The following is a 26,880-nucleotide window of genomic DNA, read 5'->3' as shown; positions in this document are numbered from 1 at the left end:
GGTCGAACTCCTGGACAACCTCCCAGTCGAGGGAACAATCTGCATACTACAATTTTATTATATAAAACTAGTAACCCTGTGCATAAAATCCGTGCACATTAAAAGGGAATTAATTGCCTAACCGGTGTGGCTCAGTGGATAGAGCGTCGGCCTGCGGACTGAAGGGTCCCAGGTTCGGTTCTGGTCAAGGGCATGTACCTTGGTTGCGGGCACATCTCCAGTGGGGGGTGTGCAGGAGGCAGCTGATCGATGTTTCTCTCTCATTGATGTTTCTAACTCTCTATCCCTCTCCCTTCCTCTCTGTAAAAAAATCAACAAAATATATTTTTTTAAAAAGGAAATTAATTAGCAGAGGTATTTTAATATTGCTATTTGCCCTTTCTCTATAATAGAAGTGTGAGAGATGAAAGGAAATTAGTGAAATGTATATGGAAATAATACATAAATTTATTAATAAATAAACAGTAACAAAAGGATATAACAACAACAGAGGCATGATATAAAAAGGACAAAAACATGATATGAAAACAACAAAAACATGATATAAAAACAAGTGATGCAAACAATGACTGATAAAGTGATTAACCTTATTCTAATATCTCCCTGTACACCCCATGAAGAGTGAATACACTTTCAGAGTGCTTGACTAATTTCCCTTGTGATGAAGTACTTAGAACTTTTTTAAAAAATATATTTTAATTAAAAAAAAAAATGATCTGCCTGCACGCTCCCAGGGTGGGTTCCTGCCTCAAACTCCGCCCTTACAGGAAACAGCTGGGGGGGGGCGCGCAGCTGTTGCCAAGACAACCCCGGTAGGACTGACTTCCTTCTGCTCGGTTGCAGCTGTTCCTCTGTGTGTGACGAACACCACCCATGGTTTTTATATAAGTAGATTATTATTATCATTATTATTAGTTATGATTATTGCTATGATTTTAGCTCAGTGGAACCTTCCTAGCGCTGAGGGCCAGGCCCCTGTGTGTCCTGGGAGCGAGGCTGTGCTTTGCGGCGCCCTCACACTCCCCATCGCGGCTTCGCTTCCCGCGCTCGGCAAGCACTCGGGCCCCGTGATGGTGTCCCCGGCCCAGCGCCTGGGCCCCTGTCATCACTGCCTTCGGGGCGACTCCCCCCAGGCAGGTCCCACGACACAGATCCCACCCCCCCGCCCGACGGCGCCCACTTACCTTCCCGGCACTGGGTGCACGGCATGCAGGACTGTGCCCTGTTGGGGTGGGCCAGGAAGGAGTCGGGGGCACGGACAGCACCTTACAGCCTGGTCCATGGTGCAGTCCGCGCTGACGTAGTGGCCTGGGCAGGGGTGGCACAGAGGTGAGGTGGGGCCCGGCACCCACCCGTCCTGGTCCCCGAGGCCAGGCCCCTGCACAGCACCAACCCTTGCCTCTGTCTCCTTGGAACGTTCTGGACTGAGCCTCGGCTCCATGTGTCCCAGGAACTGGGGACCTGCCTCCCCCTCGGCCTTTACGGATCCCGCAGCTCGGCTCAGAGGGGGTGGGTGTGCACACTGGAGCCCGCCGACCCCGCCTCTACCCCGCGCTGCACCGGGCGCTCAGCACCTCCCGGGGCCACTCGCCAGGGCAGCGGGAAAGCGAGCAAGAAGCCCGGCCACGCCTGCAGGAGCCCGCCTGGCCCCGCGCCCCCCGCGAAGGCGAAGGCTGTCCTGGGGCAGAGCCACACGTCCCTGCAGGCGCCCAGCCCCTCAGGGTGCGTGTGGGCAGCTGTGTCTCCGTCATTCCTGCGGGCGCGCACAGATGTGCGGACGCGGGACGGTGCCAGGTGTGCATGGCGCGTGTGCCGGGGGAGGGCAGGTGCGTGGTCCGGGCTGGGGCTGGGCGTTCAGTCCCTGAGCTGGGCCCCGGGCGCCCGCAGCTCTGCACCAGGGCTGAGCCCTCCGGGTCAGGTGAGCCGAAGGCGAAGGATCGGGAAGATGGGTGCTCACTCACCAGCCTCACAGAGGTCGGTGGAGGGGCTCCCGGCTGCATTCTGGTTGGGGTCACCCAGTTCCGAGCCGCCTGCCATGGCCACCTGCAATCAGCCAGGGAGACGGGCTTAGCCAGAGAGGCCTCCGGCCCGGCCAGCGTCGCTCAGTGGCTGAGCGTCCAACTAGGAACCAGGAGGTCACGGCTCGATTCCCGGTCACAGCACAGGCCCGGGTTGTGGGTTCCAACCCCAGTGTGGGGCGTGCAGGAGGCAGCCGATCCGTGATTCTCTCTCTCCCTCTCCCTTCCTCTCTGAAATCAATACGTATATATATTTATTTCTTTGATTGGCTGCCTCCTGCACGCTCCCCACACTGGGGATGGAGCCCAAAACCTGGGCATGTGCCCTTGACCAGAATCGAACCCTTTAGTCAATTCCCTCAGTCGGGACCCTTCAATCCGCAGGCTGACGCTCTATCCCAGCCGTGGGCAAACTACGGCCCGCGGGCCAGATCCGGCCAGTTTGAAATGAATAAAACTAAAAAAAAAAAAAAAAGACCGTACCCTTTTATGTAATGATGTTTACTTTGAATTTATATTAGTTCACACAAACACTCCATCCATGCTTTTGTTCCGGCCTCCGGTCCGGTTTAAGAACCCATTGTGGCCCTCGAGTCAAAAAGTTTGCCCACCCCTGCTATCCACGGAGCCACACCAGCCAGGGTGATACTAGTAAATAAATATTTTAAATAGAAGGAAACTCAGTTTGCAAACAGCACGGGAGGCCCGGTTCCCGGGAGGAACCGACATCACTGAGTGAGGACAAGGAAGGGTATTCCCATCGTCTCAAAGCAACGCCCCACAGGCCCCTGGGCGTCACGGGGACAGGGGAGCTCTCAGGTGAGCCCCGATGCGGGCAAGCACCCCTGAACTGTCCTCAGTCACACACCCGAGAGGCAGGGGGGGAGCCCTTCTCCCGCCCGGGGCCGTGGGAGATTTCTCACACCATCCGCGGCCACACACAGTGACCCACCGAGAAACTAGCCTGCTGGTGCTGGCCGGTGGGCGCAGTGGTCAGTGGTCAGTGCCGGCCGCACACCCAAGGGGAATGGGTTCAATTCTCAGTCAAGGACACGCACCTGGGTCGCAGGTCCCATCCCAGCCCAGGCGGGGGCGCGCGCGTCTCTCATACAGATGTTTCCCTCCCTCACTCTCCCCCGCTCCCCTCTCCCCCTCTCCACTGTCTCTAAAAAAAAAAATGAAAATCTGAAAAAATATCCTTGGGTGATTAACCAACAAAAGAAATAAAGAAATAAAGCCAGGGAGGAAAGAAAGGCAAGACACAGAGAGGCCATGCGAGGCGAGGCCAGGCGAGGCCAGGCAGGAAGGAAGGGAAGAAAGAAAGAAAAGAAAGAAAACAAACAAAGAAAGAAGCCCTAACCGGTTTGGCTCAGTGGATAGAGGGCCCGCCTGCGGACTGAAGGGTCCCGGGTTCCAGTCCGGTCAAGGGCATGTACCTGGGTTGGGGGCACATCCCCAGTGGGGTGTGCAGGAGGCAGCTGATCGATGTTTCTAACTCTCTATCCCTCTCCCTTCCTTTCTGTAAAAATCAATAAAATATATTAAAAAAGAGAGGAGACCAAGATGGCGGCGTAGGTAAACACCGGAGACCGCTGCCACAAACAACCATTTCAAAAATACAACTAAAAGACTGAACGGACATCACCCAGAACCACAGGAAGGCTGGCTGAAGAGAGACTCTACAACTAGAAGGAAAGAGAACAGCAAATCGAGGCTCAGAGGCGGCGCAGTGTGGAAAATACAAAGGTACCGAGGTGCGCGCGCAAAGCGGGCTGGTGGCTGAGGGCGCGGTTGTCGTTTTCTGTCGGGAGTGAGTCTCAGACTCTGGGCTCCAGATCCGGGCGAGTCTCTAGGGACCCAGACTCAAACGGGAGAAGCGGGATTATCCGGCATCAGTTGGAACCTGAGGGCAGCTTTCTCTCCGAAGTTTACAGCGGCTGCCGGGGTTCTGAGAAGCAGAGCCTCTGGGAACGGGACTGAGCGTGGCCATAACTGCTCCCTCCGCCCGCACTGTTGATCCCGCCCCGCCCAAACCCTGCGCACAGCCATTTGCCGATCGCCTCAGGCAAAGGCTGGATTAGCGCCTCCCCAGAAGGCAGACGTTTTCCATACAGCTGATTCCTATAGCCAGTCGGCCTGGTGGTCAAACCCCTCTAGTGTTAACTACAACAATTAAGGCTTGGCTAGAACAAGACTGCGCACAGAGACCACAAGGGGGTGCACCAAGAAAGCATAAAAGATGCGGAGACAAAAAAACATGACAGAAATGGAGGATATGGAGCTAAGAATCGCAATTTTGAGGGCTTGCCATAAATTTGTGCAGAGCCTCACGAAAACTAATGAGACCCTCGATGCTACGATAAAGAAATTAGAAAGTAAGCATACACGGACTGAAATAAAGAATATTATACCCAATAGCAGACCAGAGGAGCACAATAATCAAACAAAAGATTCGACAAAAAACACCCAATTGGAAAAGCAAAATGAAAAAAGAATCCGAAAGTGTGAAGATAGTGTAAGGAGCCTCTGGGACAGCTTTAAGCGGTCTAATATCAGAATTATTGGAGTGCCAGAAGATGAGAGACAGCAAGATATTGAAAACCTATTTCAAGAAATAATGGCAGAAAACTTCCCCCATCTGGAAAAAGAAATGGACTTACAGGTCCAAGAAGCACAGAGAACCCCAAACAAAAGGAATCCAAAGAGGACCACACCAAGACACATCATCATTAAAATGCCAAGAGCAAAAGACAAAGAAAAAATCTTAAAAGCAGCAAGAGAAAGAGGCTCAATTACCTACAAGGGAGTACCCATACGACTGTCAGCTGATTTCTCAACAGAAACTTTGCAGGCCAGAAGAGAGTGGCAAGAAATATTCAAAGTGATGAATACCAAGAACCTACAACCAAGATTACTTTATCCAGCAAAGCTATCATTCAGAAGTGAAGGTCAGATAAAGAGCTTCACAGATAAGGAAAAGCTAAAGGAGTTCATCACCGCCAAACCAGTATTATATGAAATGCTGAAAGGTATCCTTTAAGAAGAGGAAGAAGAAGAAAAAGGTAAAGATACAAATTATGAACAACAAACATGCATCTATCAACAAATGAATCTAAGAATCAAGTGAATAAATAACCTGATGTACAGAATGAACTGGTGATTATAATAGAATCAGGGACATAGAAAGGGAATAGACTGACTATTCTTGGGGGGAAAAGGGGTGTGGGAGATGCGGGAAGTGACTGGACAAAAATCGTGCACCTATGGATGAACACAGTGGGTGGGGAGTGAGGGTGGAGGGTGGGGTGGGAGCTGGAAGGAGGGGAGTTATGGGGGGAAAAAAGAGGAACAAATGTAATAATCTGAACAATAAAGATTTAATTAAAAAAAATATATTAAAAAAATTAAAAATAAATAAAAAAAATAAAAAGGCGGCTTTAGAGACACTCACGGAGGCCACCTGGCCGCCCCGCGTCCCTACGTCCACCGGGGCGCCCGCAACGCCCCCCCACCCCCCCCGCACCCCTCCCCCCCCGCACCCCCCACCCCCCAACGCACCCCTCCTCCCACCCGCACCCCCCACCACACCCCCCGCCAGCCGCCTCCGGTGCCGCGCCGCCCGGGGTGGTTTCCGCACCCGGGCCCGCTAGACCCCGGGGCTGCCTCCCGCCCCCACCCTCGGGCGTCCTGCGGGCGGCGCACCCCGGTCCCCCGGGACCAGCAGCAGCGGGAGCAGCGGGAGCGGCCACTACAGCCACAGGGTGAGCACCGCGGGGCTGAATGAACGGGCAGCGCTTTTCCCGCCCCCCGCCCCCCCCGCCCCCCCCGGCCCCCCCACCCCCCCGTGGGCCGGTCGGCGGAGACTCCCATCCTGGTTGGTCCCGGGGCCGATGGAGCCCCTTCTGCCCAGACTGCTTCCCGGCAGAGCGTCCGCGGGGCGGGGCGGGGCACCCACCTGGGCGGCCGGGGACCCGCCCTGATCCGCTGCGGCGCCGCCTCTCCTCCCCCCTCCACTCTCTCCCGGGTGGGGTCACAGCAAACGTTTATTCATTCATTTTTTATTTTATTTAAAACCCGAATGGGTTCAACCGGTGTCTCCCCAATGAACTCAAGGAGGAAGGAGGAGAGAGAGGAGATCGGCCGCCTGGTCCGGTGAGTCACCGCGCAAAGGACGTGCTGTGCCGCACGTCCTCCCGGACACACCTGTGGCGGCGGAGCCCGGACCTGGGGAGCCCGCGCCCCACCCCACCCCCCGCCCGGGAAATTCTTTCACTTGTTAGTCACCCGGCTGTGCCCTGCTCCCGCCTGCTCCCGCCCCGCATCTGCTCCCGCCCCCATCTGCTCCCGCCCCCATCTGCTCCCCTACCCCATCTGCTCCCGCCCCTCCATCTGCTCCCCCCATCTGCTCCCCCCATCTGCTCCCGCCCCCATCTGCTCCCCTACCCCATCTGCTCCCCTACCCCATCTGCTCCCCTACCCCATCTGCTCCCCCCATCTGCTCCCCTACCCCATCTGCTCCCCCCATCTGCTCCCCTACCCCATCTGCTCCCCTACCCCATCTGCTCCCGCCCCCATCTGCTCCCCTACCCCATCTGCTCCCCTACCCCATCTGCTCCCGCCCCCCATCTGCTCCCGCCCCTCCATCTGCTCCCCCCATCTGCTCCCCCCCATCTGCTCCGGCCCCCCGGAAAAAGAGTTTCGACCCCCTTCCGCTACTGGGACGTGATCGGCCCTCTGGACGCCCATGCCGACCAGGGTGGGTTCTGTGGAGCTGACGTTGGCGCCGGTTATCCGGAGCAACCTGGCGGCCGCCAACTTTTTTTTTTTTTAATAAAAATAAAAAACAAGCCCTGACAGGTTTGGCTCCGTGGATGGAGCGTCGGCCTGCGGACTGAAGGGTCCCGGGTTCGATTCCGGTCAAGAGCATGTACCTGGGTTGTGGGCACATCCCCAGTGGGGGGTGTGCAGGAGGCAGCTGATCGATGTTTCTCTCTCATCGATGTTTCTGACTCTCTATCCCCCTCCCTTCCTCTCCGTAAAAAATCAATAAGTTGTTTTTTTTAAAGAGCAAATAGAATGTTGTTAAGGTAAAACACAGGTACCAACTCTGGCCGGTGCTTCTTTCAATCAACTTCATTCTTCATCCCCCCCCGACCCCCCGCCCGCCCCCCAAGATCCCTCTGGTGGAACTTTGTTCATTTTCTCTTCAGTCTCCCATTAGCCCAGGTTCATGGAGTCCTGGATGTTCAGATTCAGTCATTTTTTTCATCACTTAGTTCTTTTATTTTTTTTATTGATTTCAGAGAGGAAGAGGAAGAGGGAGAGAGAGAGAGAGAGAGAGAGAGAGACATCGGTGATAAGAATCATTGATCGGCTGCCTCCTGCACGGCCCCTGCTGGGGATCAAGCCTGCAACCCAGGCCTGTGCCCTTGACCGGATTTGAACCCGGGACCCTCCAGTCCGCAGGCGGGCGCTCTATCCCCTGAGCCGCACCGGCCAGGGCAGTCGGTCTCATGCACCAATCAGCAGGAAGGGCGATGGAGACCAAAGGTGCAGTGGCCTGGAGCTGGCAGGTGCCGGCTGCCACGGGGGCTGGTCGGCCGAGGCCCTGGGGTCGCCTCTGAGATGAAGGCCCCCCGCCGCCTCGCGCCCACCTTTGGCGCCTGCTGGCCTGGCGGCAGGGGCAGCTCCGAGGGAGTCCCATGGCCACTGGTGGGCGCTGTGGGTCCGTCCTGTTCGCAGAGCAAACCGCCATCGATGCGGCGAACCCGTCTCCGGGGAACCGGGACCAGGTGGCGGGCAGAGCGCGGGCACTGACCACGCACCCCTCGCCGGGCCCCGGGCCCACACCGCCCTTCCCGGCCGTTCCCCGCGCCCAGTCCTCCCCGCCCGGCCCTGCGGCCCCGGCTCCGGTGCAGCAGCACGTGCCGACCTCACCCCGCTGCGCCCGGCAGGGGGCGCACTGGCGGCACCGGCTGAGTCCCCGGCACAGAGCAGAGCGCCCCGCAATCTCGCCCCGCAGCGCGCGCACCGCTTCCCGGAGCGGGAGGGGCGGCGTCGGGGCGGCGGGGAGCTGCGGCCGCCACTCACCCAGATCGGCTTCTCCCCCATGTCGCCAGCCTCCCAGAGGCAGCGGCTGCCACATGCCGGCGACATGCCGGCGACATGCCAGCGACATGCCAGCGACATGCTAGCGACATGCCAGCGACATGCAAGCGAAAACCGCTGGCTCCCAAGGAAGGGGCGCCGTGGCCGAGGGAGGGGGAGAGCTTGCAGAACCAGGAAGGTGTGGAGGGGCTACGGTTTCCCCCCACTTTCCCCCCATTTTTTGTTCTTTTTCTTAAACCATGGGAGGAGCGACTTAGGATGCAAACACTTACCCGCACACAGAGACACAAACTGTATTTCCCAGAGACACAGTGAAGGCGTTTGTGATAGAAAACGGCCAACGCACACCTCCCTCCTCCACCGAGGCCAGGCCGGGGTGAGCAGGCGGGGAGGGCACAGCCAGGGGGCGGGGAGACCAGGCAGAGTGGGCCACCCGGTCCCCGCGGCGCCTGGAGTGTCCGGTGGGCAGTGCCACCCTGTCCTCCGCCGGCTCATCACACAGCTGGTGGGACCCCCCTCCTGGCTCTCGCTTCACAGAGTGGGCCTGCTGCTCAGGGCTCCCCGCAAACCGCCCCCCACCCTGCCCTGGGCCCCTCCATCCTCCGGGCCTCGGGATCCCTCAATAGACGCCACCCAATGTGTGTGCTCCTTTATGTCAAGGAAAGGAGCCCAGACGTGTCCCCGAAGGGGGGGGGGGGGCGGGCAACAAGAACATGGATACAAAGTCTGGAAAATGAGGCCGTCAGCTCGGAGGGCACAGCCACCCAAGTTTAAGGCTCGGTGTGTACCCACCCATGCAGCTGCTCACACACACACACACGCACACACGTGCATATGCACACACATGGCATTGGACGCAGGAACTGAGGCCAGGTGCTGCCCAAAATATTGCAACTGCATTTATTTATAAAAAGTGTAGAGCCCAGCCCTGGCCGGTGTGGCTCAGCGGATAGAGCGTTGGCCTGTGGATTGAAGGGTCCTGGGTTCAATTCTGGTCAAGGGCACATGCCCGGGTTGTGGGCTCGGTCCCCAGTGGGGGGTGTGCAGGAGGCAGCCGATCAATGATTCTCTCTCATCATGGATGTTTCTATCTGTCTCTCCCTCTCCCCTCCTCTCTGAAATCAATAAAAAACAAAACAAAACCACGTCTCTGAGCCCTGGCCTGTGTGGCTCCGTGGGTAGAGCGCCAGCCTGCACTCCAAAGGGTCTCGGGTTTGATTCCTGGTCAAGGCTTGTGCCTTGTCGCAGGTTCAATCTCTGGGCCCAGCTGGGACACATGCAAGTGGCAGCCCATCCATGTTTCTCCCTCCCTCCCTCTCGCTCTCGCCAAAAATCTATCCTCAGGTGAAGATTAACCAAAAACAGGAAAAGGAAAAAGAAAGGCCTCCTCCAGCTGAAGAAATGACAGCTCAGAGTGGCCACTGGGTGCCTGTCCTCCACTCGCTCACACATGTCACCCAGTTCATGCCACACCCGGCTCCTGGCCAAGGGGGCATCCCAGGACTCAGACCGAGGAGCCGGGGAGGAGGGGGGGTAGAGAGACAACCCTCCAGCCCGCGGGGTGCAGCGCCTGGGAAGAGCCTGGGGGACGGGGCCCACCAGCACCCTCAGCGGGTCCCGTCCACCAGCTCAGGGCCCCTGGGACCCAGGCAGTGACGCTCCTGCCTGCCCTGACCCCCCCTCCCCCTGGGGAAGCTTTACAGGGACTCTCCTCAGAGCAGGAGGCGCTCGGCCCACCTGGGGTTCCCGGAGGCGCCAAAGGGATGGACCCCGGAGAGAAACTGGGTGCTGTGACCTCTGACACCCGCCAAGGTCACGGCAGGGCCAGATCTCCCCTCGTGTGGGCCCTGCCCGAAAGCCGATATAAGGGATTTTACTTTTGAAAAATATATTTTATTGATTTTTTTACAGAGAGGAAGGGAGAGGGATAAAGAATTAGAAACATTGATGAGAGAGAAACATCGATCAGCTGCCTCCTGCACACCTCCCACTGGGGATGTGCCCACAACCAAGATACATGCCCTTGACTGGAATCGAACCTGGGACCTTTCAGTCCTTAGACTGGCACTCTATCCACTGAACCAAACCAGTTAGGGCTGGGCAGGGGGCACTGGTGTTGGGAAACTGTTCTGCAGTTATCGGGGGGGGGGACCCCATCCTGGTTCAGCCTGTTGTGACTTGAAGGGGAGCCCCCCCAGGTCTGTCCTCTCCCCGTCCAGGCCGTGGGCACGGAGCTCACAGCTCGCCCCACTCCTCACTCCTCCAGGCGGGGTGCGGGCCTGGCACCAGTGGCTGGCGTCTCCCTTCCTTGCCTGGGGGGCAGGCGGCCAAGCTGGGGTACCTCCCCAGGCCCAGCACAAGGCGGCCCCGGCAGACGGGACCCGGCCGGAGGGGAGTCAGAAACCACACAGAAGTTTGATCTGGAAAGTTTAATATAAAGAATTCATTATCTACTAAGGCAGGGACGCCAAGTTTCAAGAACACCCCAGGGTGAGTGTGCTCACTGGAGAGGGGGTGCCCTGCCCGAGGCCGGGGTGACACCTCGTTGGAGGCCCCCGCGTGGTGGGTGCCCGAGCCAGTCCCGGGCGAGCAGGAAATGCCCTCCTGGAGGGCAGGCGCCAGAGGGCGTCAGGCACTGGGAGCCTCGGCTGCGACTGGGCCTCACTTTGGGTCACCGCACCCCTGGCAGGCGTGAGCCACACGGGAACCCAAGGGCACCCCTGGCCCGGGAGCCCCTCCTCAGCCTCTCCACCAATGTCCAGCGCCGGGTTGGCTGCACGAGATGCAGAGGGAGCAGCCCACTGCCCAGGGCAGGTGCCCGGGCGGCGCTGGGGCTAAAGCAGTGAAACGGTCACGGGCGTGCCTTCCCCCCATAATCAGCAAGAGCCACCTCCGTCCGGACCAGGGCTGGACGGCGTCCCAGGCCACAGGCCCACGCAGCGGAGAAACCACAGACCCCGGGAGAGGCGGTCAGCCCCCCGCCCTGGAGCTCCGGACAGAGAAAGCTGGCCCGGGAAGGGACGCGCTGACATTTACGAGGCCGGAAACACGCCAGGCGCTTCGCAGTTTGCAGACGAGACGAGGCTTCGGGAGTGGGGAGGGAGGGCGGCCCACAGCCCGGCTCCGAGGCCCCCGGCCGCTGGGCGGGCCCCGGGAGGCGCCTAGAAGATGCCCGGCAGCAGGCGGTAGGGCACGGCGGCCGTGTAGCGCGCCCAGTCGCCGCCGTACTTGTTGGCGCAGCGGTGCTCGTCCCGCAGGCAGCGGTGGGTCAGCAGGACGGTCATGTAGACCACGTAGAAGTAGGGCAGCAGGTGGCCGCCGCCGCAGGCCAGGCAGTAGGCCAGGCTGCCCAGCAGGTCGCCCGTGTAGTTGAGGTGGCGGGCCAGGCCCCAGAAGCCCGAGGCCAGCAGCTTGCTGTGGTGGCGCTGCCCGTCGGCCGACGTGTACACGCAGGCGATGGCCTTGGGCTTGCGGCCCCAGATCAGGCAGCGCCCGTCCGTGCGGCGGAAGAGGTCCTTCTGGTGGTTGGCCACGCGGAAGACGTAGTAGCCGAGCAGGCCCAGCAGCAGCACGCCCGCCGCGTGCGGGGCCGCCAGCTGCACCGGGTGGTACACCAGGTACAGGCCCTGCGGGCGACAGGCGGGGTCAGGGGTCAGGACAGGGGGGTCAGGGCAGGTGGGGGCAGGGTTCAGGCCCTGGCTCTGTCCCCCCACCTGCCCACCTGCCCTCCTGCCTGCCTGCCTGGGTTTCCTCTTCTGCAAATAAAGGCACCTGCCTGGAGGCTAATTGGGATCAAGTGTAAACACACAAATTGCGTGTCTACCTACCTGTCTTCCACCTGCGCGCGCGTGCACACACACATCTCTCTCTCTCTCTCTCTCTCTCTCTCTCTCACACACACACACACACACACACACACACACACGTCACTTGCATAGAGATGCTGCCCAGGCTGTAGCCGAGCCCCTGGGCATCGCGCTGTGCGGCTGACCGTCTCCTGGGCGCGGCCACATCAGCGCTTGCTCAGCCGGCGCCGGGCTTGTTCGGCTCCCCAGCCTCCCGCCTGGCAGCTCATCCTGCCACCCCCACGCCCCTCCCTGACAGGTGCTCCTCCATCTTTCCGGAATGTTCTCAGCCCTGCCCACGTGCTCTCAGCCCGCCGTGCCGACCCCGTGCTGGTGGGGGGCGCCCTCCCAGGGTCAGCACCCCTCCTGCCTGGCTGCCTCCCCACCGCGGTGACCCCGAGGGGGCGTCCCCTTCGCTCCTGCACCCCGCACGCCGGGGCCTCCCGGACTCCTGTGAAGTGATGACAGGACAGAAAGGAGACGCCCCTGCCCTTCAGCATGAAGATTCGGGTAAATGGGGATGTACCCCCTCCACCGCCCAGCTCCCCCAAACCACTCCTCTCACCCAGGGCCCACTGGGCATCTTCAAGTGCTGCGGCCGAGTGTGGCCCCCAAATCGCTACGTTGGAGCCTGACCCCCAGCCCCCCAGCATGTGGCTGTGTGTGGAGTTGGGCCCTTTAATCAGGTGATGGAGGTAAAATGGGGTCACAGGGGTCCCCCTAATCCAGGGTGACTGGGGTCCTCATGAGAAGGGAGGATCAGGACACAAACACGCACAGGGACCCTGTGGGGACACGGGGCGGAGATGGCGCCCACACGCCCGGAGAGAGGCCCTGGGAGGAGCCAGCCCTGGGACGCTGGGTCTCGGGCTCCAGGACGGGCAGCGAGTGCCTGTGGGGCTCTGGCCCAGCTGATCCACACTAACCCCTCCCTCCAGCTTCCGCCCCAGGGCACACACGCAGCGGCAGCTCGGCGGGGCACCGGGTCGGCCTGAGGGCCCGGGCGCTCACCTGCAGCGTGTAGAGGTAGGGCAGCCAGACGCAGTCGCCCCAGCCCAGGTACCACCCGAAGTGGTCGTGGCAAATGTCGATGGTTTTCAGGTACCAGGCCTCGTTCCAGAAGAAGTCCAGCACGTAGATGGCCTGCGGACAGAGCAGCCGCGTGCCACCACGCACCCGTGTGGGGGGGGACCTCCGCCGAGCTGAGGGGCCCTGGGCGCGCTGGGCTCCCGTGTCATGAGCCGCTGGGTTGGGCTGTCCTAGCACTGCCTCCCTCCCCCGCACCCTGGGGCCTGGGGGGAGGGGGAGTCTTGTCCTCGGAGGGGAGGGTCCGAATGTGTCCGAGAGGACAAGGAGGGGACCCACAGCGTCCGGGAGGTACGGCCAGGCCGTGGAGCCCGCAGCAGAGGGAGGCGGCTCGGGGCCTCCGGGGAGGAGGGGCACATAACCCAGTGCACGTGGCACGGCCGACCTGCCCACGGGGCGTCCAGCACAAGCCCTGCCAGCGGTCCCTGCACACCACGGCGTACGTCACGTGGCCAGCACGGCGGGAGACGCTGTGGCCACGGGGTGAGGAGACAAACGTCCATTTACACGGATGGGACAGAGGTATAAACACGCTCCTCACTCCCACCCTGAGGTCACCTGAGACCCACGGCGACAACCTGGGGGGCGGGGAGGGAGGCACGTGGGAACCACTGCGGAGGCCACGGATGTGACGTGGCCAGGACCACTGACGGGTCCGGAGTGGTCAGAACACACATGAGCCAGTAGCGGGCGTGCCCTGGGGACGTGGCCAGGGCGGCACTGGAGCGCCCACTCCACGCTGGCCAGCCCACGCCCACACACACCCAGGAAGGGGGGTTCCTGCCCCCCCCAGTGGCCACACGGTACCTGCAGCACGTTGACCAGCACCATGGAGTTGGTCACGTGGCCGTGCAGCTCCCGCTGCTTGGCCGCGAAGGACAGGTTGATGAGCGTCCAGGCCACGATGCCCGGGCGCCCGTTGAAGAACAGCTTGAAGTCGAACCACTTCCCGATCCGGGGGTTGAACTCAATGCCCATCATGTAGTTGTAGAAGAAGTTGCCCGTGAATTTGCTGGAAAATATAAAGAAAGGACACCATCGGTCCAGGGCGCCGGGCACGTGCGCTCAGCCCACCGTGGTGCTGAGGGGGCCGGCGATCTGGGCGGAGGCGGGCACGAGCCACGGAGCACATCACGGAGCAGAGCGCGGCGCCTTCCAGCTTCCCTGCGGCCCCAGCCCGTCTCTGCAGCCTCCCGGCCGACAGGCACCCGGCTTAGGGCTTCCTGGGGCCGCACCCAGGTGCCCGCCTCCTCCTCCAGGGCCCGCGAGGCCCAGCACAGGGGAGGGCGAGACGCTCAAATGGACTGAAGTTGTGCTCCGTCCACAGCCGCGCGTGACTGGAAGTGACCCCGATGCCAAGACCAGTAGTAAAAAGGCACCCCGCCCTGAGCCAGTGCAGGCGCCTGGCCCAGGTCTTCCCGCGCCGACAAGCTTAACCGTTAGCCGCCCTGTTACCTGAACCCACAGGCCTCTCCAGGGGTGACCAGACTCCGCCCAGACCCCCAGGTGGAGGCCCGGGAGGTACCTCACTGCGCACACAGGTTTCTGTGCCGATTACGGCAACAGCGTCCTGTCCGCTGCCCTTGGGATAAGGGACAGAAGGAAACGTGCGAGTCCGCAGCAGGCGCCGTGACCATGAAGCCACGCAGTGGCCTCCCTGAGCCACAGGAGCGGCCTCACCACCTGGTACCACACTGGGCACCACCATCCGCCCATCGCCCGCGCCCGGGCGGCAGAGGCCAAGGGAACACACTTTGGTTTTGTTTGGGCCCCAGACTAAAATGTAAGCACTCCCCTCCCCAGAACAAGAATCTTATTCATGCCTGAAGCCCACTACCGACACCTGTCTACGGAGAACCCAACTACATCTGCTGATGGAGGGAAGAGGGAAGGAGGATGAAAATGGGGAGGGGGGGCTGGGGTGCATGGTGAATGAATGGATGGAGAAAAGGACAGATGGATGGAAGATGGATGGATGGAGATGGATGATGGGCGGATGGATGGATGATGGGCGGATGGATGGAGATGGATGATGGGCGGATGGATGGATGATGGGCGGATGGATGGATGATGGATGGATGGAGAGATGGATGGAAGATGGATGGATGGAGAGATGGATGGATGAATGATCCATGGATGGAGAGATGGATGGATGATGGATGAATGATGGGTGGGTGATGGGTGGATGGATGGATGATGAATGGATGGGTGGGTGGATGGATGGATGGATGGATGATGAATGGATGGGTGGAGAAATGGATGGAGAGATGGATGGATGATGGATGGATGGAGAGATGGATGGATACATGGATGATGGATGGATGGATGGATGGGTGGGTGGATGGATGGGTGGGTGGATGGATGGGTGGGTGGATGGATGGGTGGGTGGATGGATGGATGGATGATGAATGGATGGGTGGAGAAATGGATGGATGGAGAGATGGATGGATGATGGGTGGGTGATGGGCGGATGGAGAGATGGATGGATGATGGGTGGGTGATGGGCAGATGGAGAAATGGATGGATGATGGGCGGATGGATGATGGATGAATGATGGATGGATGATGGGTGGATGGAGAGATGGATGGATGATGGGTGGATGATGGGTGGGTGGGTGGATGGGTGGATGGATGATGGGTGGGTGATGGGTGGGTGATGGGCGGATGGGTGATGGGCGGATGGATGATGGGTGGGTGATGGGCGGATGGATGATGGATGGATGATGGGTGGGTGATGGGCGGGTGGGTGATGGGCGGGTGATGGGCGGATGGGTGATGGGTGGATGGATGATGGGTGGGTGACGGGTGGGTGATGGGCGGGTGGGTGATGGGCGGATGATGGGCGGATGGGTGATGGGCGGATGATGGGCGGATGGGTGATGGGCGGATGGATGATGGGTGGGTGATGGGCAGATGGCAACAATCCGACCCCAGGCGCCCGGGGAAGGAAGGACTCTGTGGGAAGCTGCTCTCTTAGAGCCGCTGAAATGACAAGTCCCCTCACGAGATGCTCCGCCCACACGGATGTTCCGGAGAAAGAGGCCGAGTGCCGTCTTCGCCTGCGGACAGAAGTCGCCTTCCCACCTGCCTGCTCCCGACCCAGACACCAAAGGCAGGCCGGGCCCCTCCACTCATCCTCCCGAGCGCAGGAGCCACCGGACACTGAGAAAGATGCTCCCAGATCAACCCAGTTCCATGACGCTCCCCCTTCAAGGACGCGCAACCCGCGGGCTCCACCCGCTCCCGTCCCAGGGAACAGACAAGGCCAGTGGCCTCGTGCGCTCCCCTCGGCGCGACCAGCTGTGCGGGCGGGCGTACCAGTCGCGGGCGTTGGTGGGGAACAGGTAGCCCTTGACCATGGCGAAGGTGGACACGGCGTAGCCCAGGATGTTGGCACACCACAGCAGCGGGATCCAGTTGTCGAAGATGATGGTGGGAGGGAACCAGGAGAGGAAGCGGGCGTTGGCGAGCCAGAGCAGGTGCGTGATGAGCCAGGCCTGCAGGCCGTTGATCTCGTACTTGTTGATGACCCCTGCGGAGGCAAGACTGGAGCTCAGAGCGCGCTCCCGCCCTGAGGCAGCCGGCTCCGCCCCACGGGCGCTGGGGCCTCAGCTGCTCAGGGCCTGGTCTCTGGTCTCGGGCACCCAGACTCCAGCCCCGAGTGTGGCCAGCTCCTGTAGCGACTCCAGGACCAGGCAGGACACAGGGTGCACCTCCCACCTGGGGAGAGGCGGGCCCAGATGGTTCCTCTGGTTCTGATTCTCCCGACGGCCACAGAACCGGCGCCAACAGGAATCAAGTTTAGGATCAGATCCGAGTTGAGAGGCAGGTGTCAGCCTCCACTAACTGTCCTATCGCCTTGGCTGCCACGCACGCGGCTCCCAAAGATGACGAAGGGGTGCGGGCAGGGTCCTGGGGGCCACGGCAAGGCACGTCCCCGGAGGGGTTTGCTAGTAAAAGGGCACTTTGCTGAGATGACAGAGAAACGGAGCTCGCTGAGCACCAAGCAGTGACAGCTTCGCCGTAACAAAGGCCACAAGGTGTTTGGTTTCTGCCTTTTGCTCTAAAGATGACATCACACCCAACCGGCGTGGCTCCGTGCTTGAGCGTCGACCTAGGAACCAGGTCACGGTTCAATTCCCGGTGAGAGCACATGTCCGGGTTGTGGGGGGCGTGCAGGAGGCAGCGATCCATGATTCTCTCTCAGCACTGATGTTTCTCTCTCTCTCCCTCTCCCTTCTGCTCTGAAGTCAACAAAGGTACGTGTGTATTTTACAAGATGACGTCGCTGATGCAGTCACCGGTGTTTTGTGGAGTCTTGGCTCCTCGGCCACAGCGATGCCAGGAGCTGGACACCCGGAAAGCCGGGCGGCTCGCGGAGAACCAGCCAATGGGTTTCCCACGCCCTCTGACGCCCACCCCTCGATCCTGCCTTTAAAAACCTTCATTAAAAGCCATGGAGAGCTTGGGTCTAGGCCAGTGATGGCGAACCTTTTGAGCTCGGCGTGCCAGCGTTTTGAAAAACCCTAATTTAACTCTGGTGCTGTGTCACATATAGAAATTTTTGGATATTTGCCACCATAGTAAAACAAAGATTCATATTTTTTGATACTTAGTTTATCTATTTAAATGCCATTTAACAAAGAAAAATCAACCAAAAAAATGAGTTTGCGTGTCACCTCTGACACGCGTGTCACAGGTTCGCCATCACTGGTCTAAGCCATAGCTTCCTGGGCTCCTGGCGTGGCGCCCTGCCGATGAACTGCCCGACGTCTCCCCCAGAACTCGGGGCTCGGCCCTGTTGTGCAGTGGCGGGCGGGCCCTCGTTGGTCCGGTCACCAGAGGCTGAGTGACCGGCCTGCATTGCCGTAGTCTGGGGCTGAGCGGGAGAAGCTGTGGGGACAGCCTGTGGGACTCGGGGCACGCCCCTCCCTGTGGGCCCCTGGGTTCCTGGAGACCGTGGGGAACGAATGGACAGACAGCCTCCCCCTAAAAAACACCCCACCCACACCCACCCTGCCCCCGACACCTCTGTGGGCACGCGGTGCTGGGCACACGGTGTGTGGGCTGGGAGAGGCTCCACTAGCCCAGTTCTGGCACCGGCCGTGGGGCCGGCGGCCACGCAGGTCCCTCCACTGAAGAACGTGACCTTCAACCTCAGGCCCGGGGCGCCCCGGCTGCTCTGGGTGCCGTGAGGCCGCTGAGTGAGAAGCCTTCGGGCAGGAGCAGCAGGGGAGGGGCCCCGAGACCAGGGGACGGGGATCTGATGTGGCTGAGCCGGTGTTACCTGCGGGAGTCACCGCGCCCTCCTGGACGCCGCCCACGTAGCCGGGCAGGAACCGGTGGCAGACGTCAGGGAGCGCCACGTACAGCAGCACCTGCGGGAGAGTCTCGCTGAACCACCCGGGCCTGGCGGTGCCCGCGGCGGCGGCTGTGGAGGCCCCGCGGACGGAGATCCCCACGCGCGGCGGTTACTCCTCCCAGGTCCGCAGCTCCCCACTGCCCAGCAGCCCGCCCCAACCTCGGGCGGCTCCCCCCGCGGGCGGGCGTGGGGGCACACCTGGGCCCCCGTGAGGCGCTGCCAGGACAAAGCCCCGGCCACCCGGGCAGACGGCGCCGCTGGCACCCGATGCACCTGACCCCACGCAGGAGGCCTCACCTGGAACGAGACCCACAGGGCGTAGATCTGGGCGGCTTCCTTCGTCACGGCCGGCGTCTTGGCCCAGATGTCGGAGAGGCGCACGCGGCCGGCGGCCAGGTCCAGCACGGGCGCCGTCAGCGAGCAGGCGTACTGGTCGCACGCCATGATGAAGAAGTACACGATGAAGGGCGCGAACAGCAGCAGGAACAGGATGCTCGCCAGGGAGAACCAGTCCACCTCCCTGCAGAGGCGGTGCGGAGGGCGGCGCGGTCATGGTCATGCCGGCCGTCCCTCTGCCCTCCCCACCACGGCCGTGTGCCAAGCCAGCCAGCACCTCCCAGAGGCGGCCACTCCACGTGCACCCTCCGGCCGTGCACGGGGCACATCGGGGCACCCACAGGAAGCCCAGGCCCAGCCTCTGGACGCAGCGAGGTGGCTGCGGGCTGTGGGGGACGCGCAGTCACCCCTCAGTCCCAACACCCAGGACAGCGGCCTCAGAGCCAGGCGCCCGCCGGCCTGTGAGTGCGTTTCCAGCTTCCTTTTCCATTCCCGGCTGCACTTATAAGAGCTGAGACCACTTCCCTCCTCAGCCTCGACAAGGAGACGCCGTGATGGTCTAGGACAGGCCTGAGGCCGGCCCCCTCCCCACCACCCACGCTGTCCCCAGCCGGGAAGACGGGCGGGCGGGATCCTTACCAGGCGCGGCCCCACTGCCCCTGGGCCTGGGCCGCAGCCACGCTGCTGGCAGCGCTGGTGTGGGGAGCGCTGGGCCGGAATCTTGCAGCCATGGCCCTGAGGAGGGAGACACTGCTCAGATGGTCCCCAAAGCGAAGACCTCTCCTTGCCACGGCCGCCAGGATCGCGGGCCCCGCGGGGCTGCCCCCTCTCGACCGTGTCCTGGCGGCAGATTCCCCCCAGGGAGGAGGCCAGCGCAGCTCAGATGCTCTTGGGACCTGCAGCTGGTCTCCTCTGACTGACAGCAGAGCCCCCGTCTTGCCGCGTGAATGGAGCCAGCGTGGCAAGGAGCCTGTGCGGAGTCGGCACGGCCATGGGTGAAGCTGAGGGCGGGGGGTGTGGTGGAGGATTAGAGAAAAGACAGACAAGAGAAGAAAGCTGGGGCTGGGTGGGATGCTGCCCTCTCTGATGGAGAGACAGCGCCAGGGCCTGCAAGCCGAGTCTTTATTTTATAGCAGATTCCACGAGGCACAGTAAAGGCGTGGTCAAGATGTTTATAACGTTCTCCCGGGTTTCGAATCCACTCAGTCACATGCAACTGATCGAGCTTTGTTTACTCGCTGCCCCTCCCGCCGCCCACATCACTCAGCCACGTGTGGCCACAGGTTCGGGCCACAGGTTCAAGCTCACAGCCACAGCTTTTGGCTGTAACTGTGCTGGGACTTGCACGTGGCTTTGCCAGGAGAGGGGATCCTGCCCTCTCATTAGGCCGAGGCCTGAACCTGTCCAAACGCTGTGGCCGCTCTCCACAGGAGCCCTCTGCCGTCGGCTCCTGCCCGCCACCCGCTGTACCCGCTGCCGCAGGTCCCGGGGTCCCCACCCACGTCGGAAGGAGAACGGCCGCGGGGAGGGAGAATGGAAGCCATGAACGTGGGTGTCGGGTGAGCAGAAAGGTGACTGGCATGTAGGCGGCGCCATTGGAGCTTTTGGGAGAAACAGCTGCTCAATGAGACACAGAAACCTCAGCACAGGGAACAACAGCCCCAGAGCGGGCGTGGGGAGGCCGCTGAAGGAGAAGGGGCAGAGGGGCGCCTCCCGGAGCGAAGCCCCACAGCCGCGGCCGAGCTGTGGCAGAGCTCACGCCCGGAGTCACCTGTGTCCTCAGCACCGAGCTGGGCGGTACCCGTGTCACACCCGTGACCATGGACAGTGCCGTGGGGGCGGGACTCGGACAGGGGCTGACACGGTGGTGCACGTACCTGCTGTCGTGCTTCTCACCGCGGCGAGGTCACTGCCTGTGCCACGCACGCGGCGCTCACACCAGCCCCTCGTCACGGGACCCGGCAGCACAGCTCTCCCTTCGCGTAGAGGCCCCGCCTGTGCTCCACCCGCCGCGCCGTGTCCTGCCGGGACAAAGATGCGGAGGACACTCAGGGAGCTGACCTTCCCGGACCCAAGCGACAGGTTCAAGGCCACTGCTGGGTCCACGTGCGGGCCCACCCCCACCCGCAGGTGCTCTGCTCAGCACACGCAGGGTCCGGCAACAGCAAGTACCAACAACGGGTGGATGGATGGAGGCCTCCTGGAAGGGTCAGGACATGAGCCTTCACGTGGCAGACACAGCCCTGGCCAGTGTGGCTCAGTGGAGAGAACGCCGGTTTTTGGACGGAAGGGTCCTGGGTTCAATTCCCGGTCAAGAGCCTGTACCTCGGTTGCAGGCTCCATCCCTGGCCCTGGTCCAGGCCGTGCGGGGGCAACCAATCGGTGTGTCTCTCTCTCACACATCGATGTTTCTCTCTCCCTGTCTCTCCCCTTCCCTTCCACTCTCTCTGAAAAATCAATGGAAAAAGACGCTTGGGTGAGAATTAACAAAAAATAAATAAAATAAAATAAACCGGCAGATGCAGATCTGTGAGCAGCCACAGACCCAAAGGCGCTTTCTCTGTAGACTCACACCCAGCAGCCTGCGCGCTCGGGCTGTCAGCCACCCCCGTGCCGTTCCCAGCGGCACGTCCGAGGAGCCGGGGAGCCGCACGCCACGGAGCCGCAGGGTAACTGGCTCTGCCCACCCACTGACCCCTCGCTCCTCCTGGGGTGTCCGGGCACGATGCCCACGCACACAAGGCTCTGCGGTCACAGCTGAAGCCAAGGGAGGCTGTGTGTACCCTCCTGGCAAAGGAGTCACGCCAGGGAAAGCCATGGGGCTGCCTGGCGCCCCCACAGGCTCCCGCAATGGGAATCTGACCTCCAGAAACAGAAGCTAAAGGAGCCGTGGTCCCGAGCATTTGGGACGATGCGGTGACACGGCTGAGGTTCAATGTTTGACTGCTGCCCGGCCCGTGTGGCTCAGTGGTTGAGCGTCGACCTAGGAACCAGGAGGTCTTGGTTCGATCCCCAGTCAGGGCACAGGCCCGGATTGCGGGCTCGATCCCCAGTGTGGGGTGTGCAGGAGGCAGCCGGTCAATGATTCTCATCATGGATGTTTCTCTCCCCCCTCTCTCCCTCTCTGAGATCAATAAAAATATGCTTAAAAAGAAAATTGTTTTGATTGCTGAGCCGTTCATTTGACACGTCCATCTCTTATTAAATGTTTGCTGGGACCAACAAAACCGATGACTCAGGCCCCGGGCGGCTGTCGGAGCGTCTTGGGGGCTGAGGAACGGGCCGCACCAGAGGCCCAGGACCACTGGGCCGGGCCGGGCGGTGACTGCCCGGGAGGCCCTTGGTCACCGCCGAGGCTGCGCGTTCCCGCAGGACCCGCTCCTGCTGCCGACGGGCCCCACGGGGACTCGTGTGTGACCTGGAGCACCTACTCACCGCGAGGCCTGCTCCCGTCCGAAAGGGACACCGCCCTCTCGTCGCGGAGATGAGGTCAGGGTGCCACGGGCTCCGAGCCCACCCCCTCGTCGCATCCCCTAAGAGCATTGTCACCAAGGCTACCGTGGGCGCCAACACCACCCTCCCCGGGGACCACGCTAACATGGCACCAACACCACTGTGGGGGCCATGCAGGCTCGGGTTCCCACTGGCAGGGAAAGAGGGGGGGCGCCCACAGCCCTCTCCATGTTTGGTTACCCCTCAACTTGCAGCGGTTCTCAACCTCTGGGTCGCGACCCCTTTGGCGGTCGAACGACCCTTTCACAGGGGTCGCCTGAGACCATCCTGCATATCAGATATTTACATTAAGATTCATAACAGGAGCAACATGACAGTGATGAAGTAGCAACGGAAATAATTTTATGGTTGAGTCACAACACAAGGAACTGTATTTAAAGGGCCAGAAGGTTGAAAACCACTGACTTAGTGCCTTACACAGTCTTATCTCTCATTGTTTCTGTGGGTCAGGAATTTGGGGAGAACCTGGCCAGGCAGCAATGCCTGGGGGTATCCGGGCGGCTGCTCTTCAGCGGGTCCCTCGGGGGCTAGCCTGGGCGTCCCCACAGCACAGTGGCCACAGGCCCGTGGGAGGGGGATGTTGGGGACCAGCGAGGCTCCAGCGAACTCAATGGAAGCTGCCTTTTCTGCCCCTGCCTGGCAGGCCTGAGCCCCCTCCCCAAACACACTGCCTCTGCAGGGGGGGCCGGACAGCAGGACACCAGCTATTTGGGGCCATCGGTCGGTGACGCAACCTGTCACAGGTAACAACAGCTTTGAGCACCTGCCAATCTGCCACCTGTGACCTCACCACGTTCTTGCTTGGGCCTGGGCAGCGGCACCATCAGCCCGTTTCCCAGGTGAACAAGTCGCTCCCGCTAAAGGGGCGCAGCTGGAACCGCGGGAGCCCCACACGCCAGGCCACATGCGGGAGGCTGTGTGGTGACGTCCAGAACGAGGGTGACGACACCCACCATGGCTCCGAGCGCAGCGCCCGGCCTGGCCCGGCCCAGCACACGCAAGGAACCGCGTGGTCACCAGACAGCGGGCAGCTGCTCCGGGAAGGAGTCCGCGGAAGGCGTGGCACAGACGGAAACACTGGACTTCGGACGACACCAACGACAAAACCCAGGACCGCAGGGGGGTGGCAGCCGCTCCGGGAGGCCGGGCAGACCCGCCCCCGCCCCCACCCCGGGTTTCTGGCCACGCACAGGAGGCAGCGTGAACCTGCGGAGGTGGGAGCGCCACTGGAGCCTGCTGTTCACACTCAGAAATGCCGGCAGCGGCCGCAGACTATCAGATCGGGTGTGGGGGGCACGCCCATCCCGGGAGCACTCGGCACAAGGACAAGCTGCCAGGCGGTCACCGTGAGAGACTGTTTGGTAAAAGGCCCAGGACCAAATCCTTAAACCAGACACACAGGTGAGGTTTCCCCTCTTTTCCTCATTTTTCTGATAGAAATGCACTTGTATAATAAAGTAATCTAACCACAAAAAGGGTGTTTTTTAAACAGCTCTCGGAATTATAAGATGCACAATTCTGGAAGTATGTGTGGCTCTAACTGTGGGTCATCTGTCCCCAAGGAACAGTGAGGATGACTGTTGGGGTGATGCTGGGGTTCACCCCGCCCCGCCCTCCGCAGGCTGGGCTCCCACAGCCTTCCCAAACCTCAGTCGCCAAATGCTCCCAGGCACGTGGCCCCTCTGAGCTGGGCGCTGCGCAGCTCTGGCCCGGCTGACCCTGGGCCACTTGGGCGGCCTCCAGAAGTGGGCGTGTGCCTGCGGGGAAGGACATGCCCAGAGACGAGGCCTGATGGCAGCTCAGGGCTCGGCTTCTGAGAAGCTGGAACATCTATGCTCCCGATAACACATTTAAAAGTCAGACACTCAGGCCGGCGCCTTCGTCCAGCCCCAGCCCACCCCCAGGACTCCTGAACCCGGCCTGTCTTCTCCCACGCGGCTCCGTGAGTTCTTGCCCAGTACACACCCACACACCCTCCTCCTTTTCCAAACCCCATTCCCACTCAAACCCTCTGCTCCTTCACTGTCCTGCCCGGGCACGCAGCAGCTGCCACACACTTTTACTCCACAAACCTGCCTCTCGTTGTTTGTTTGTTTGTGTGCCACAAACCATGTGGGAGGATTGTGTCAGAAGCGGTCCAACTGTGCGGGAGGTTTCTGACGGATGTTGCTGAGTCTCACCGGCTCACCCTGCTGGCTTTCCCGTGGCAAAGGGCCTGCAGGTGGAGACTCCATCCTCCTGCCGCCCTCAGATGCCCAGCCTCCCGCCCCAGCTTCTCAGCTCCCTTGGCCGGCCACGGGCGACCACGTCTGAGAATCAGCCTTAAAGCATCAGCCACGTGCGAGGATGTCTGAGAATTAGCCTTAAAGCATCAGCCACGTGTGGCCACGTCTGAGAATTAGCCTTAACGCATCAGCAGGTCCTGGCACGTGGGAAACGCCCAGGAAGCGACAGGTCACACACGCCTTTGGATAAAAGGTTCCTCATCTCGCTTTCCCCCCTCCTCTCTCTGCCTTGGGTCAGAAATCTTCCCAGAACCGTAAAAACACTTTTCATAAAGTTATCAAGTGCCCAGGAAAGAGGCGCTGTCGTTATTGTAGGAGCTGGGAAGGGAGTGACCCTTTCCCAGCGAAGCGGTGAGCGCCTCCCCGGTTCCAGCGGCTCCTGGGTTCCCCCAAACGGAAAACTGCATTCCCCCCCGCCCCACCCCCGCCCCCGCACCCGTGGGGCCGGGCAGGAGGGCGCCAACCCGCCCAGGAGCGCTCACCAGGCTCTGCCCTCCTCCACCCACGGCGAGCTCCCCAACACCCGAGGGACACGCGTCCCCGAAGGGCCGTCTAGGGTGAGCCAGCCGGCGCCCCTAATCCCCGGCCTCTTCTCACCAGGCCACGGGCTACCACCCCCCCCACCCCACACCTGCGCGCGGCTCCAGACCCCGGGCCCAATCTCCCCTGCGCGCGCGCACCCGGGCCCCCGAGCAGCACCGCCTCCTGCCCGCGCGCCGGCCCCTCCTCCCCTGCGCGCAGCGCCCCCCGCTCCTGCCCGCGCGGCCCGCTCACCTGCGCAGCCCGGCTCACCTGCGCCCTCTGATCGGCCGCCTCCGGGACGCGCGCCATCCGAGCCGGCCGAAGCCCCGCCCCCACTAACGTGGTGCGGCGGCCGACCAATCGGAGGCGGCTCCTGCGCGCCGAGCGTCCCTGCGCCCCGCGATTGGCCGCGGAGCCTCGCCCCACCTCCTGGGCTGACTCCGGGCCACCGCCCGCGCCAATCGGCGGAGGTCGGGGCGCGAGATGGCCGGCTGGGGGTTCCGCCCCGAGGACTCCCTGCCCCGCGAAGGGCGGGAAGCCTGGCACCCGAGGGCGGGGTATGGGTGCCGCGGCGTGGGTCTGCCGCGCGTCAGCCGCGTGGTCGCGGGCAAGCGGTTTCCCCTGCCTCAGTTTCCCCTCCTGCCAGTGGGGCTCCAGCAGCGCAAGTGCAGAGCATCCAGGGCCCCGGTGCCGGTGCCGGTCCGCAAAACGGACAAGATCCCTGCTTTGGGGGCGGGAGGCAGTAGCCATAGGCAGTGGAGTAGGTGTACAGGCGGCCGGTGGTGGGAGGTGTGGGCGGGACTAAAGGCGGGTCACAGGTGTGTGCGGGCCACAGGTGTGTGCGGGCCACAGGTGTGTGCGGGCCACAGGTGTGTGCGGAGCTGTGTTCTCCGGGGCTGGCAGGCGGGCTCTGCGAGGAGGCCATCACAGGTCGGATCCCAGGACGTGGCCGCACCTGCACTCTGGAGTAGGGTGTTCCTCGCCCTGTGCAGAGATGCGGGGGAGGACGCCGCGTGGCTGGGCGCAGGGAGAAGCTGAGCTGCCAAGCAGAGGCTCCTGGGCTGGGGCCAAACTCGTGGGAAGCTCTGATGGGTAAGAGCCCCTCAGAGTCGTCCCCCTGGGCAGGAATGGCCCAACCCTGTACTCCTGCCCCCATCAGCCATGGGACACCCATCAGTCACGGGACACGGGTCATCCTTGCAAGGGCATGGCCTTGAGCTAGGCCGCTGTCCAACCAGGCGGCCCTGGAGAGGGGTGGGGAGCTGCAGGTGCCTGCAGGACCCCGGTCCTACATCTGGGGTGTCCGGGGTCTGCGTGGCCCTTCTCTGTGTTCCTTGCAGAGACCTTTGTTTTATTCTGCCGTTTTTTTTATTTTGACAAAAATGTCAAACCAACTAACCGGTTGAATATACACAAAAGGGACGCCCACCTACGGAGATTCAGCAGACGCCATCCTTCCTCTCCCCTCTGTGTATGTGTGTACCGCCCCCCGCCCCAGGATGAATTAGCTGCAGGTGATACCGCCCTCCTAAACACATCAGCACCCATCTCCTAAAACGAGGGCCTTCTTCTGTATGACTGGAATAGAGTGGCACACTCTGGAAATTACCATCAGTGCAACGCTAGCATCTGATATCTTGTCCGTATTCAGTGTCCGAAATGTCCCCGTGAGGTGCTTGCTAGCTTTTCTAAAAAAAAACCTGGGATCCTACCCAGAAACCACGGGTGCGTGCATTTTGTGGTCATGGCTCCTGAGCCTGCCTTCATCTGGAACGGGGACCCCGCCTTCTTAACTCGCTTTGTTGC

The 26,880-nt window shown here is 61.4% G+C and overlaps 2 protein-coding genes across 2 annotated transcripts in view; both read right to left on the bottom strand.

The window, feature by feature from the left end:
* Positions 1 to 8,207, bottom strand: part of LOC139017655 (tumor necrosis factor receptor superfamily member 1A-like) — a 28,640-nt gene extending 20,433 nt beyond the window's left edge. Inside the window, exons 1-3 of the mRNA XM_070426268.1 lie at positions 8,109 to 8,207; positions 1,962 to 2,043; positions 1,271 to 1,308 (exon numbers count right to left, since the gene is read on the bottom strand). Of these exons, the coding sequence (XP_070282369.1) occupies positions 1,271 to 1,308; positions 1,962 to 2,043; positions 8,109 to 8,207 (219 nt within the window). The remainder of the gene's footprint in view (positions 1 to 1,270; positions 1,309 to 1,961; positions 2,044 to 8,108) is intronic.
* Positions 8,208 to 10,022: 1,815 nt separating this feature from the next.
* DHCR7 (7-dehydrocholesterol reductase) lies at positions 10,023 to 25,371 on the bottom strand. Its single transcript, XM_070427121.1, has 9 exons — positions 25,327 to 25,371; positions 20,632 to 20,775; positions 19,394 to 19,489; positions 18,716 to 18,938; positions 18,344 to 18,434; positions 16,375 to 16,588; positions 13,865 to 14,069; positions 12,983 to 13,114; positions 10,023 to 11,752 (listed from the first exon to the last, which is right to left on the bottom strand). Exons 3-9 carry the CDS (start codon positions 19,483 to 19,485, stop codon positions 11,288 to 11,290), a joined length of 1,422 nt encoding a protein of 473 aa, XP_070283222.1. The 5' UTR covers positions 19,486 to 19,489; positions 20,632 to 20,775; positions 25,327 to 25,371; the 3' UTR covers positions 10,023 to 11,287.
* Positions 25,372 to 26,880: the final 1,509 nt, after the last annotated feature.

This window comes from Myotis yumanensis, unplaced genomic scaffold (assembly GCF_028538775.1).
Source record: "Myotis yumanensis isolate MYYU_CA2020_CCGP unplaced genomic scaffold, mMyoYum1.0.hap1 SCAF_10, whole genome shotgun sequence".
NCBI classification, from domain to species: Eukaryota; Metazoa; Chordata; class Mammalia; order Chiroptera; family Vespertilionidae; genus Myotis; species Myotis yumanensis.
Note: the sequence above shows the minus strand (reverse complement) of the source record. Positions and strands in the feature narration are given on the sequence as shown.

Excerpts from the sequence above, each read along its gene's own strand:
- DHCR7 (XM_070427121.1), bottom strand. The coding sequence starts at position 19,485 with ATGGCTGCAAGATTCCGGCCCAGCGCTCCCCACACCAGCGCTGCCAGC. Across the intron at positions 18,435-18,715 it reads CCCTGTGGGTCTCGTTCCAG|GTGCTGCTGTACGTGGCGCT; the intron begins GTGAGGCCTCCT and ends ACTCTCCCGCAG. Across the intron at positions 11,753-12,982 it reads CCTACCTCTACACGCTGCAG|GGCCTGTACCTGGTGTACCA; the intron begins GTGAGCGCCCGG and ends TGTCGCCCGCAG.